Here is a 15199-nt window from a genome sequence, read left to right as displayed (position 1 = left end):
AAATAACAGCAGAGCAGAGTTCAGTTAATAAGAAATAAGGTAATTAAAAAACTATATTGTTTGATCTAGTGGACTTTACATCCATCATATAATTGTAGCTCCTAATCCCTCTCTTTTTATGTGTATGTGTCTATACACACATAGACACATACAAATACACATGTACACACATTCTTTTTGTGTATATCCGTATTCAGTAGTTATGATACACAAATTACTCTTCGGGATGGCTTAAGATTTGAAGTGTAGTGTCTCTGAGTGCCATTTCGTGATGACCACACATCTATCAAAGGTGATAATTTGCCTGATTTCTTATTAGTAATGAAATGGATATTAGAAGTAACAACATTATGCCTGTATGATTTTATAAATTATTCTTCCTGAGATCTGATGTTTAGTCACCTTCCAATTATACTTTCCAATTGAAGAATGCTGTGATCTGGGTTTAAGTCTCTGAAATTTCAATAAGTGGTTTTTTTCAAAGTTTAGTTTTAAAAGATTTAAGAAACTTGCCCAACTTTGTAGTTTTTGCCCTGTCCTGATACTCATTTAATTGGTTCTGCTAATGTGAATGCCCTTTCAAATATGAAAAAATAAAGCAAGAGGGAAAAGTTGATTATTTCTGTAATTGGATTTTCTCTTGAATAAAATTATTTTACCCACTTTATCTTTCTGACTTAGGGGTGGGGGCAGGGGACGGGTTTCCTTTCATACGGTAGTGAGAAGCAGACAGAAGGTATAGTCTGTTTCGAGGCATCAGGATGGCATACTGGTTTTGGTTGTAATTAATTACTGATGCTGAATGTACTCTGGCCTCTGCTTTCTTTCCCAAATCTAAATTTCCACTGTTTGCAAAATAATTCCATCCAGGAAGAATTCTAATTACTTTAGTAATTATCGTCTTATCTCTAAATGGAATTCAGACGTTTGCTGCAGTTTATGAATGTTAGAAATGTTTCATTTCCTTTTCACCTTGAATAACAGAAAAAAATACACATTACGGAATCCAGCTTCATTGAACCTTATAATTCACGTTGCCATAGAAACAGAAAAACTCATAAGAATTGTGTTAACAGCACCATAGATAGTAAATACCTTCACTCTAACCAGCAGTGTCATAAAATGATTTTAATAATGTATAAAAATTCTGTGAATTTAATATTGTTTTTTTTAAATATTATAACAGTATTATCCAGTATGCTTACTTTTAATTTCTAAAGCAATATCTTTAGTCTTATGTAAGGCTTTGTGCTTATTCCAAAATATTTGCTGTGGAATGCAGGCATGGTGTTACAGGATGAAAAACTCACTTAACCTAGTGTTTGCGTAATTTTCAGTTAACAGTGATGAGTCATTTGAGTTTTGCTTCAAGTCAGACTCTGTAGTTTGGGCTCATACCAGCTTTAAAAATGTAATGGATAGAACTAAATGCTTTGATGTTATTTCTTCTTGTGGTCTCCACCTGTGTGTATGTGTGTGTGTGTGTACATGTGCATATGACAGCCACTTTTCTTTCTCTGTTTGAGAAACAGTTTTCCTAGATATGCAGTTTTTACTACTAGGCATTTAACAAGGTTCATTGTTTTGTCATGTTAAATTCTGTCCTCTCAGAATATCCAGAAATTTGCAATACATTAGCAAGTCAGTTGACAGTTTATCATGCATTACTGCCGTTCCTCGTGTCATATATATTACCTATTTTACTTCAAAAAAAGTAAAATTGTACCAAATTTAATGAAGTGACTTATTTGTATATTTTAGCTTATTAAAGTCATTTTATTTCCTCAAAAACAGATAATAACTATAAAGACTCCATTAGATCAACTTTTTCTGAGAGAGAGCCTTTGAAAGGCTATCTTGATTACAAATATCATGTATAATTAATATGTTGTGTATTAGTGTGCAGATTTTCCCTAATATTTGAAAGTAGTTTCTTCAAGTAAACTCTTAACAGACCACATTTTTTATAGGTGTTCATCTGTGATGATGATCTCATTTATTTACTTAAAGGAATGCATTTATATTCTTATTGTATTAAGCTTCCAAGCAAACTTGACTTTTTTATGTCTATCTTTTTATTATTAATTTCTAGTTTATTACTTTATCCTAAAAGAATATGATGTGCATAAATATAGTTTCAATTAAAGTAGCAGCATAAGATGATGGTTTTGATAAGGGTCCTATCAAGAAGAGACTGTAGTATAACTTTTTTAAACAAAGGATATATAATATAGATTGTTTATATAGTTCTTAGAAAACCTGAGTTTTTGTCCTCTTTGAAATAGCAGTAATTGACAGTGGAGACTTATTTTATATTTGTGACCTCTTAGATTAAACTATATGAAATTGACCCTTTTTTTATTTGTCCCCAAAGAGATTTCAATTTATAGATTCTAGTAAGTTTATAATACACAGATGATTATTTCAACTCAAATTAGTTAGGTACCATATATATATATATTTTTTTTCTTTTACTCTGACACTAGGTCATTGGTTACCTTGTGACCTATAGTCCATTCTTCTAATATTTTTAGTTGTTTTAAAACACTCACTGAAATACTAACCTTAGGTGCTTCACAGACATCTTTAGGAATCAGAAGAAAACTAGTTCCCCCTACCAAAAAAAAAAAAAAAAATGCATCTAATTTTATGTACCATCTTAAGAGGCCCAGACAGCTGATATGGGTTTGTTTCTCACATCTGTTAGATTCTTAAGAATCCTACTGTGTGCCACCTGCTGTTTTAAATACTTTGTTTTCATTATTTCACTTCATCTTCAAACATCCAGGAAGGGCTTTAGGTTTGTCCCCACTTTGTACAAGAGGACCCTGAGGCTTAGATCAGTGACATAACATGTGACAAGTAGGTTGGTAACTGGGGGCTCAAACTGCCTGGGTCTGAATTCCAGTTTCTTTCTTCTGATGGTATTGCCAGTTCCTCTCTCTGAGCTATGTGCAAGGAGCAGTAATTACACCCACCTATTTCTTGATGATTGATGACAGTGATAACAAGAAGGAAGTTGCTTAGGAAGAATAAATTTAACCAGTCATCATTTAGGACTTAACGTGCTACCATTGTCTCAGCACAAGTATTGTAAAGAGCCAAATGGGATTGGAAGGTTTGATTCTGAACTCTGATTCCACCAGCAGTGACCTGATGACCTTAGAGAAGTCTCTTAACTTCTACAGACCACAACTACTTTCTCTTTAAAATATACTTCCAGAAATATAAGCAGGTTTTACAGTGTTGCAGTGAGTTGCTATGCAAACATTATTATTAATAATAAGTTTTGGTTTCTTTGAATTTAAGATTAGCCAACACTTGTGGAACATAAATGAAATGAGAACATCTGTGAAATCTAGGAAAGACTGGCTGGGTAGTGATGACAGCTTCAGGTTAGGCTCCTCCTGTACTATGTCCTGATTCTGTAACTATGAGTGATTTTCTGTCTCTCTCTGAATCTTATTTCTCTACTAGTATTTTCACAATTTCTCATGGAGACCAAGATAGAATTGACCTTATAAGGTTATATCAAAGAAAATATAGGTTGTGGACATACTGCCCGGTACTTAGTGTTTATATAGTAAGTGATAAGTGTTATCATCTCTCTGATAAGATTGCCTTCATAGTAGCTAGTGCATACCAAGCACTGTATGGCAGGTGCTATCTTGAGCAATGTCCAAATGCATTCATCTTACCCATGAATCCTTGTTACTAGGCCTGTTTTCCCTAAGAGGATATTGGAGCATACTAAGTAAGCTAAGTATCTTGCCCAGGAGCAAGCAGCTAGTAAGAGATGGAACATCTCTAAGGGAGATTTTGTCCCAGCTACCCTTGTTAAAAAGATCAGGAATGAACTCCCAAGACACACAAAGGCTTTTGAACCTTCATGTAAATGTTTCAGTGTTCTTTCTGGTTTTAGTCCAGGTCATTTAAGATCATTTTTCATAAAATTATGAAAATAAGCTTAGACTTGCTGAAAAAAATCTTGATTTGAATATATTGAATTGTTCCTCCTTAAGTTTCCTCTTTCAGTATAGATAGAATGATTCCTTATTGTTATGTGATTGTATTTGGGAAATAGATCTAAGTTTTCCTTAAGTCTTTGATTTCATGCTCTGAACAGAATTCCTTTCAGTCTTACCATTGCCTTTAATGGCTTTGACTTTTGCCCCGCTTTGTCCTTATTTAATTCTTTTGACAACCTGTTAAAAGTTCAACTGCTAAGACTTCTTACAGTATATTGGGGAATGTTCTTGCCTTCTGTCAGTCTTTTTCCTTCTTGCGTATAACAGATCTATCTCGGGTGTAGTATAGGTAGCATACACTGTTTACTCATTGTAAGCATATTGTAAGTATATTGTTTGAGGATTTTTCGTAAATGTGTGTACTTGTGCAGCTCTCATCGCAACTTGACTGTAGAGTCATTTCATTATGTCACGTTTCTTAATACCTATCTGCTCCCAGCCGCAGTTCCAGGCAACCCTGATCTTTGAGGCCTCTAAAATTTCATACAGATGAAATCATATAAGTAATCCTTTGTGTCTTTTTTCTTTTACTTCAGAATGTTTCTGAGACTCATCCGCGTTGGTGCGTGTATCAGTAGGTGGTTGGTTCCCTTTTGTCAGTAAATTTCCATTGGCTGGATGTGCCACATTTTGCCTCTCCCTTCAACAGTTGATAGACATTTGGGCAGTTTCCCGATTGGGGCTGTTACAGAGAACACCACTATAAAAACCCACATGCAAATCTTTCTGTATTCATGGATTTTCATTTTTCTTGGGTACCTAACTAGGAGTGGAATCCTGAATCCTAGTGTTATGCTTAACTTTTTAAGAAACTGTAAAACTGTTTCAAAAACAACTGCACCATTGTAAATTCTCACCTACGTGAAGTTTCTATGTTCTCTACCTGTGTGTTAGCATATTCCTTTTTCAATACAGCCATTCTACTTGATGTGTGGCATCTTGCATGTTTTTAACTTGCATTTCCCTGACTGCTAATGATGTTGTGCAACTTTTTATGCACCTATTCACATATCATGTTTATTGAAGCATTTGTCAAAATCTTTTTTTTTTTCATTGTATGATTATTTACTCACCCTCTTACTAGTGAGTCATAAGAGTTCTTAATATATTTTGGGGAAAAGTCTTTTAATGGAATATATGACTGTGAACATTTTCTTTCAATCTATGGTTTATCTTTTTATTTTCTTAATGGTATTTTTAAGTAACTCCAATTTATCAGTTTATCTGACTTTCTTTTGAATATTTTATTTTTGGCATTGATGTTTTGGCTGAGAAATCTTTGCCTAACCAAAGATCACAAAGATTTTCCTCTCATATTTCCCATCTAGAAGTTGAATAATTGTAGCTCTTACACTTAGGTCTGTAATACATATTGATTTTTTTTTTTTTTGTAAAATAAAGATCTAATAAGTTTGAGGAGTTTTTTGGTATGTGTGATCACATTTGTTCTAGCACCATTAATTAAAAACTTTGCCTCCTGCCCTCATTGAATTGGCTTCAAAACTTTGTTGAAAACTTAACCATAAATATATAGGTATATACATTTGTTTGGACCGTCTTTATTCAGTTGATCTATCCATATATGGATAATATATGGTTGGTTACTTTAGCTTTATAATAAGTCTTTAAATCAAGTTCATATATTTCACCCACTTTTTTCTTCATCCAATTTTTTTCCCATATCAAATTCTTTTACATGCCTCATAAATTTTGGGATCTACCTGTCAGTTTCTGCAGAAAAACATTCTGGTATTTTGATAGTAGTCATATTAAATCTATGAATAAATATAGAGATTTTTATGCACTTATTCATATATTTCTTTACTGAAGAAAACGTTATATTTTTCCAATCAATGAAAATGTTATATTTTTAATTTTTTCCAGCACATTTTAAGAAAATTTCTTTAATTCCTCCCATCTTTAATGTACAGTGCTTTTACTTCCCTTTCCTAAATTTATTCCTAAGTGTTTTATTCTATTATTTTCTTTATTTTCAGGTTGTTTGTAATTGGTATGTAAAAATATAGTTGTGTTTGCATATTAATCTTCTACTCTGCAGCTTTGCAAAACTCACAGATTCTAGTAGATTCATTAGATTTCCTTAGTTCCTCCACAGGTAGGATCATATCACCTGCAGAAAAGAGTTTATTTCTTCCTTTTCAATGTTTAGTACAGGCCTTTAATTTCTTTTCCTTGCCCTTCTGTACCTACTGAACCTCAATGATATGTTAAAGAAGTAAGAACAAAAATCCTTGCTTTACACCAATCTTAGTGGAAAAGCATTTAGTCTTTTGTAAATGCATATACAATATTAGCTACAGGTTTGTCATGGGTATTTGATTTGTTAACTAAGTTTTCTGCCATCTGTTAGGATCACAATAGGATTTTTAAAAATCCTTTACTTTCTATGGCATATTACATTAAATGATATTTGAATGTCTGACAAACCTTGCATTTAAAATGTGGTCATGATCTATAATCCTTTTTACATGTTGCCAGGTACACTTCACTAATATTTTGTTAAGAATTTTTGTCTCTGTGTTCATGAAAGATACTGGTCAGGACTTAGTTTACTTACAATCTCTCTCTTTGGTTTGCATAACAGGCTAATGCTGGGCTTAAAAAATGACTTCCTTTCTCGTCTACTTTAATGGTTTCTATACAATTAATTTTCTTCTTTCCTAATTGTTTGCTAGAATTTACCCTAAAGCCATCTTGACTTTGGATGCTTTCTTTTGAGTTGTTTTGTCTTGATGGCAAGATTGTGAATTATAAATTCAATTTTTTAATAAATAAAAGTATATTCAGATTTTGTTTCCCCTTGAGTCTGTTATTGTAAATTGTCTTTTGAAAAATTTATCTAGGTGGTGAACTTACTGGCATACAGTTCTTTATAACATCCTCTTCAGTGTCCTTTTTATGTTGGTAACATCTGTAGTGATGTCCCCTCCTTCCTGCCTGCAGTTGGTCATTTGTATCTTCTTTTTTTTTCTCTCAGCCTAGCTAACATTCAGTAATTGTATTGACTTTTTCAAAGGTGCACATTTTGCTGTCCTTGTATCCTGTTTCACTGATTTCTTCTCCTACTGTCATTATTTTCTTTCCCTTTTACTTTGAGTTTGGTTTATTCTTCTTTGTTAGCTTGTTCAGATGAATGTTTAGCTTAACTTTTTATCTTTCTAACATAGACATTAAATCTATAAATTTATTCTCTAAAGACTTTCTTAGCACACTGTACATTCAGATATGTTTTCATTTTCATTTATTTCAATTATGTTTTTCTCCATTACCTACCTCCAGTTGACTTTTCCCAAAAGTTTTAAGTAATTGTCCCAAAATTTTAGTACTAATTTTTCATTCTCAAGCATATATTTTGTTTATGCCTAGTAATTTTGGTGGCTCAAATCTTTTGCTCTATCTTTTTCCTTTGAGATAAGTATCATGTATATCAGTCTTGACTTTTTCACCTTTGGATTTTGAAGTTCATAATTTGTTGACCTAATTAATGAAGTAGAATAGCCCTTTTTCACATTTTTGCCAAGGAAACTCCAAATTTCAGTTGAAAATTTTGAAATCACTAAAGTATAACATTTTAAGTCATATTTCATATATTCAAACTGTGGAGTGTGTATATGTGTGTATTTTTATTCAAGGTAAAAGAATTAACTTTTAAAATATCTAAAGCTGTTTTAAAGCCCAATCTACCACTAGTAAATAGTGTAAACTCACTTCACACATCCCTGATAGATTTTGTACATGAACAAAATATTGTTTCTGGCAAGGTTAGATGAGTAATTGTAATCTTTCTTACCCAAGGTATTCAACAAATGCATCTTGCCTATAAATATAAGACAGAAAAAAAAGTCAATTATTTAAGCTAACTGAACATTTTTATTTTTATATCTCTCTTGAAAGTGTTCTCTAAAAGTTCTACGAAATCATAAATATAGGAAACTTTTAAATTTAAGAAAACCTACTAAGTGATTACATACATTACATTCTTGGCTTCAATAAATTTGTAGAAACACTTTTAAATTTTTGATATTTTGAAAATTCACAGCATTTCAAAAACAGTGTCTACATAGAATTAGCATTTTAAATATTTGGATTAATATTCCATCTTATACTTCTTAAAATTTCCCCTCAGCCACTTAAATTGTATGATATTAAGTTAGAATTTGTTCCACTTCAGACATCTTTGATTTTCTTTTGATTTGGTAGGCAAATTAACAGTGTAAATGAGATTTTAGTTGGATCACGTAAGGGGCCAAATTATTTTTGAGAATGTAAGTAGCATCATTTGCATATATAAAATTAATGTATAGATGAGCCTCAAGTAAGAGTAAAGTGCAGTCTCTACTTTAAAAACATGTAAGTAAGCAGCTAATATTCTTATATGCTTTGAAATTAATTAAACCACTTCTTTTAAATATTTACTAGTATGTCACTAATTCATAGTAATCTGCCCCCAAATATCATCAGACCATGTTTTGCATTGATTATCAAATTCATCCATGTTTTGGATGTTCCCTTCCTTAACATTTATTATGATTCACTTACAGGTTTGTCTTTTCTTTTTCACTGAATTTAAAAGCCAAAGTAAGCAAGTGTTACATAAATCTGAGCTCAACTATAATAAAGCAAGGATGGAGGAAAATCAGTAAGGGACTTTCCTTTGGGAATACCCCATAATCTATTGCCAAGTGCATTCCATTTCATAGATGAGGACAACAACCAGTTTTCCTTGTTTCTGTAACACTTTTCATGCCATTTCCAAGACTGATTGATTGATTTAATTTCCTGGGGAGTGCACGTCTCTTGTTATCTATTGTTATCTATTACTTTTTTGGCTAGGTGAATTTCTTTTCATCAGGAATAGTTAAAAAGCAAGTGTAAAACTGGCTAATTTAAAATTATTTACATAATTTTTTCTGTTCCACCTGCCTTAGTCTGGAAAAATGGTCTTACAACTTATGATTTTTCAAATGTAATTTTGATAATTATTTTAAAGAAAAAATTTATCACAGCAAAAATTTTTTTCAAACATATTATTATTTTTCCAGCTGAATGATACCACTTTTTTATTTAACATTACAGAGAAAAGTTTCAGTCCTTGGAAATTATCTTACTAATTAAAGGTTAGTCAAACAAATAGCTATATGAGACAAAGTAGAAATCAATAATGAACTGTTTTCTAAAATCTGCCATACTTGTTTTGCACTGGCTTTAAAGTAATATGCATAGTATGACAAGCTGTTGTTTTCAGAATGCCTCTTCTACTAGGAATGCACTAGTTTGACTTTTCTCTTTGGTACAGCTCTGGTTCGCTCTTATCCCCAAACTGATCGTATTCTTTCATGTGGAACTGCACTTAGATGATAAGAAATTTGATATTTCTGTGATTATACTGTATGGTCTGAAATACTTTTCCTTCATGGATTCAGAATAATTTTGAATTTTTGAATACTGCTAATGTCATTCTGTTGTTGCTACTCTGTTAAAATACAAGAGAACCTTATAGTATACTTTGGAGAAGCCTAATAACCAGAGAAAAATGACTCCTAAGATGCTAACATTTAGACTTATCAAAAACAAAGGCAGGGAACAGAGATAGCTCAGCAGCACAAGTGCCTGCCTGGCAAGTGCAAGGTCCTGAGTTCGATTCCCATACCAAAAATAAATAAATAAATAAAAACAAAGGCAGTGCACCTGCAATCCTACCCCTCAGGAGGCTGAGGCAGGAGGATCATCAGGAATTTGAGACCAGCTGAGGCTACACAGTGAGTTTTGGACCAGCCTGAACTATATAACAAGACCCTGTCTCAAAAAAGCAAAACAAAGCAAGGAAAGAAAAAGAGACAAAGGCATGCTAGCAAGTTACTCCATGATAAAATAAAAGGCTTTTAGTGCCTTACTCTTGAAAGAGCAGCAAAAATTACTATTCCCGATGGAAAGTCTCAGCCATGAATGAGATACACGCAAGGACGAGAGTCTGGAGGAAATAGGTATAATTGTGTGAGCCGAAAAACTGGGACAACTTTTAATTAATATCCTTGGATAAATAAGAAAAATATGTTACATCTCGAAAACAAAAACAGGATGATATCAAAATGAAAACTGAAGAACAGAGAATTTTAAACGATAATATTGAATTAATTTTTTAACTAGAAGTTTGGAAGATATGCTTAATTAAATTTTCCAGAAAGTAGAATAAAAAGACAAAGATGGAAAATAGAGGAAAAGCTGACCTAGTAGTTTCTACGTTCAAAGGGGAGGAGTCCCTAAGAAAGAAAAATTAAGCCAGGCACAGTGACACATGCCTGTGATCCCAGAACTCACTTGGGAGGCTGAGGCAGGAGGATAACTTCTAGTTCAAGGTCAGCCTGGGCTACATGGTGAGTTCAAGGCTGCCTTGAACTACATAAGCAAGAAAAAAAAAGGAAAGATTTTTAAATAATATAAGACAGTTTCCTAGATTGTAGAAACATGATCTCCAGATTGTTCCATGTACAAATATTTAGACTTAACCCAAGGCATATTGTTATGAACATTAAAAACATTGAGGATAAAGTTAGTATTCTGCGTTCTGCAAAATGAAGCAGTGTAGCACATACACGGTAATGTATGGGTCTAGGTGTGTCACTCAGCATGTGTGAGGCACTGAGTTCAATCACCATGACAGTCAACCAGAAAGAAGGAAAGAAAGCGAAGAAAAAAATGTACATCAAAGTAAACATAGGTAGAACACTGACAACAGCAACGGAAGACAGCAGAGCTCTGAGGGATAGTCTCGTGAGTGTTAGCACAGCCCTACGGTTAGTTGTGTGGTTACAGACATGCTCAGAGCTGTTAAGAGATAGCAACAGTAGCATGCTTGCAGTGAAAGCACACTGCAGCAGAGAGGGGAGTTACTCAAGAATGAAGATTCAGGATCCAGGAAAAGGTGTTGAACGAAAGGAGACCAAGGAGCACCACCTGAGGATAACAGCCAGTTAATAGTAAAAGCTTACACACCTGTGGAAAGTAGAAAGGGGAATTCCAGAAAATCGGGGGGAGTGGGGGTGAATTATATAATACACTGAGTGTTTAGAATATAGTGTTGGTTCTTGAAAGGTCTGATGGAACATCTGGACAACATAAGCATAGGAATATAGAATATTCAGCAAGTTTTAAGAGGCAAGTATTAACTCTAGGAAAAAGTAACTGTGGAAAAAACGAAACTTGATTTTTTTTTTTTTTTTTTTTTTTGACTCTGCAGTGAGCAATAGCTTTTCAGCTGTACCACTGAAAGTGCTATTAATTCACCTGGAAATTGTGTGCTGATTGTGTTGGTTAGAGTAGGGTTAGATTACTTTAAGAGCTAAATCTCATTTACCATAGTAAAATAGTCAGTAAATGTTGCCTAGATTCAGTAAATCTAGAAACAGCAGAATAAACATCTATTTTAAAATACAGAGAAAGGAATAAAGAAACATCTAAAAAGAATTAAAAATGGGAGTCTTTGAGGATGACAAGGGGCCACTGTTTTTCTTTGGAAATGTTTAGTATTTTGTGCTTTTGCAAGTATCTCTTTCCTAAAAATAAAATGTAATTTTGAAATTAATGGTATTTAAAATGTCTGGGAAATAGAATAATTATGGCTTATTGTCAACTCTTTATATTTTTGTCTGTTATTTTCTAGAGTTCCTGGAATAACTATTGCTACAGATATTATCTGTGGTTTTCCTGGAGAAACAGATCAGGATTTTCAAGAAACAGTGAAACTCGTTGAAGAGTACAAATTTCCAAGCCTCTTCATTAACCAGTTTTACCCAAGACCAGGAACTCCTGCTGCAAAAATGGAACAAGTTCCAGCACAAGTGGTGAGAGTTTTTCCTTGTGAAGTATTAGTTTATGCCAACTTCTGTACAAACACAGCTGGATTGCATGGCCAGCACCACTTGCTCAGAGTGTAACCCTTTAGCCACAAAATATGGGGAAAATGTGCAGTGGTGAGGCTGTGGAAGAGGTAAAAGGGGGCTAAATATCACCTTTTTCTGCTATGCAGGACTGAGGCTTAAATATCACTATGGAAAAGAACAAAAAACTATTAATTACTGTCGGACATTTGCCTGGATATATAAGATAGATCTTTGGATCTTTTAAGTTTCAAAATACGTCTGAACATGGACTAGGAGTGTTACTCAGTGGTAGAGAGCTTGCTGAGAAGGCAGAATGCCTGGGTTCAACCCCCAGCACTGAAAAATCAGTAAACATATACAATTAAATTAGTATCTCCGAGCAAAGGTTTCGCATTTCCCTGCTTCTTCAGAGGCTCTTTTCATAAATTGGAGGTCCTGTGGTTTTCCTACTTCTCCAAGGGAGAGATTTGGTGACTGCCTGTTCATCCATCTGTACCAGGTGTGTGTTGTATTCACATTGAAACTCAATTTACTTTCATCCTTTCATGTTCATAGATACAATAGAATAACATGACTCGAATGTGATAAGCTTGAGATCTAGTGAAGGCAAACTGCTTCCCAGGATGCCTCAAAAATTAATGGTCTCAAAATAAATACTCATTTCTAGATGCATTGATTGAACATGAGAAATTGTAAAATTAGCTTCAAGAAGATGTTGAAATTGTTTATTATTGAGGGTATGGTATATGTTCCAACAAAATTCACTCTGTTTAGTGTATGTCCTATGCATTTTGACCAATGTGCACAGTACTATAAACTATATCACACTCATTCAGGGTGTAGAGCAGTTTCACCAGCCTGCCAAGTTTCCTTCTTACCCTTTTGTATTCATTTTCTGTTTTCATCCCTGACTTCTGATGTGCTTACTGTCATGCTTCAACCCATTCTGTCTTAAAACTTTGCTTCTCTATAGTTTTTTGAACTAGAGCAAAAAAAGTAATGCTTTATCATTTTCCGTACACAAGTCTTACTATCATTCACAGCAGATGTACATTCTTGTAAAGCAAATGCTCAGGTGTAACCAAACAGAGAAATAGAACCTATTTGTAAGCCAGGTCATGCCGTGCTATGAATGGATGACTATCCTCTGCCAGCTGCAAAAGAAACCACTTTCCTTCATTTGAACACTGTACATGAGTTTGACCTGTTTTAAACTTGATATAAGTGAAAGGATTTATCAGTGTTTGGATTTGTTTTCCTTAACATTTTGTTGCTGAGTCTGGTGTATGTTTTTGAAATTCACTGCAATTGATCGATTTTCAGTGCTATATCATGTTCTATTACATGCATACATCGTAATTTATCCATCCTACAAAGGAGAAATGGACAGTTTCAACATCCTAGTATTACTAATACTACCAGTACAACTGTCATCATACTTGTTTTTATCTTTTTTCACTGGTGTGTAAACATTTCAGCTGTGTCTAGCTAGGAATATAATTGCTACATCATAGGAAATGCAGTTGAGGTACTTCATTATATACTGCCAAGTGGTTTTCCCAAATAGTTGAATAAATTTACACTCCCAGCAACAATGTATAAAAATGCTAAAAGCTCCATGTAGTTGCTAGCACCTGGCCTTGTTATACTTTTAAAGGTAACACAATGCATACTGATGAGAATGTAATGTAATCTAGTTGTGGTTTGTTTTATTTCCCCGTTAACTAGTGCAACAATATGCTTACTGTCTATTTGAATATCCTTTCCCATGAAGTACATACTCAGATCCTCTGCCCACTTATCAATGGATTTATTAGTTTGATTTGTTCCTCTACCCCTGATTTATAGAAGTTATGTATGTATTACGGAAATAAATTGTTTGTAAGTCATGCTAATTTAAATTTATTCATTCTTTCTGTAAACTGTTCTTCCACTCTTATCATGGTACTTTTTGGAACGCTAGACTTTCTTAATTATAGTAAAGATTATCTTCTTTTCCTTTTTATATTTGTGAACTATCTGACAAATATTTCCTTTTCCACACCATCATGAAGCTACCCTTCAATGTCCTGTTCAAGAAATTTTACCAATTTGCCTCCTACCTTTATATCTGTGGTCCAACTGGAACTAGTTTTATTTAAGATATGAGGTGTGTTTGAGGCATAAGGGAAAGTCCAGATGTTGGGATTTTTCCCTCTTAAAGGTATCCATTTGAGTTGGTCATTCTTACCTCACTGCTCTGCTTGGTTACCTTTATAATAAATCAGGTGTCTGAACATATTTGGGTCTCTTTTGGAGCACTTTTTTCTGATCCTTTGGTTTATTTGTTAATCTTTCTACCAATACAATGGATTAGCAATCATAATTTCATAATAAGTCTTAATAATAGCAATGTAATTGTCAGCTGGTTTTTCTTGAAAATTATTCTATTTTTGTTTTTGCTTTTCAAAACCTGTGAAATACTACCTGAAATCATGCTGGAATTTTAATTAAGATGGTAGTAACTCTCTTGATCAACTTGAGGGCAGTTAACATTGAAATTATATCAAGTTTTCTCTTTTTGAATGAAGTATGTTTCTTCATGTGTTTTGATCTTTAGCTTGTATCAGTAATATTTTATAGTTTTCTGTATACAAGTTCTCACATATCATTTAAAGTATTAGATTTATTTTTCATTGTTGCTATTTAGAAGTGTGATTAAAATACATTTTATGTACATTTAATTTACTTGGTCATTCTAATAATTTTTCTGAAAGTTTTTCTTCCACATTTTCTGCATATACAGTTAAGTTATCTGATAGTTAAAGTTTCCTTTTTTCCTTTCTAATCTTCATAAGTTTTATTTCTTTTTCTTGTCTTACTGTAGTGACCAAAATTTGCAGTACTTTGATCAATAGAATTGTTCATCTTTGTTGTATTTCCAATTCAAAGGAAGTTTTCAGAATTCTGTCACTAAGTGTGTAAGTTAGCATAGTAGTGTGGGAATTTGAGAGCTTTTCTATTTTCTCAGAGTTTGTATATTCAGCTGCACAGGTGTGTTTTCATCATGAATGGAATTGAACTCCATCATATGCTTTCTTCTCATCTGTTGAAATAAAGATATAGTTTGAATTTTGTTCTAAGTTGTTCATATTGTGAACTGTATTAAATGATTTTTCAGACTTTAAATTCATTTCCCATTCCTGGGATAAACTTCTCTTGCTCATAATATGCAACTTTGATATAGTGTTTCTGTTTTTTTGGTATATGTTGTGAAGATTTTTCACATTT

The 15199-nt window shown here is 33.2% G+C and overlaps 1 protein-coding gene across 3 annotated transcripts in view; it reads left to right on the top strand.

The window, feature by feature from the left end:
- The window catches only part of Cdkal1 (CDK5 regulatory subunit associated protein 1-like 1), a 594324-nt gene that overhangs the window by 430724 nt on the left and 148401 nt on the right, over positions 1 to 15199 (top strand). For all 3 annotated transcript variants that reach the window (XM_005403380.1, XM_013503828.1, XM_005403381.2), the window contains exon 11: positions 11710 to 11890. In XM_005403380.1, the coding sequence (XP_005403437.1) occupies positions 11710 to 11890 (181 nt within the window). The remainder of the gene's footprint in view (positions 1 to 11709; positions 11891 to 15199) is intronic.

Source organism: Chinchilla lanigera, unplaced genomic scaffold (genome assembly GCF_000276665.1).
Source record: "Chinchilla lanigera isolate Chin_1 unplaced genomic scaffold, ChiLan1.0 scaffold00082, whole genome shotgun sequence".
NCBI lineage: Eukaryota > Metazoa > Chordata > Mammalia > Rodentia > Chinchillidae > Chinchilla > Chinchilla lanigera.
The sequence above is the reverse complement of the archived record's forward strand: the minus strand, read 5'-3'. Positions and strand labels throughout refer to the sequence as shown.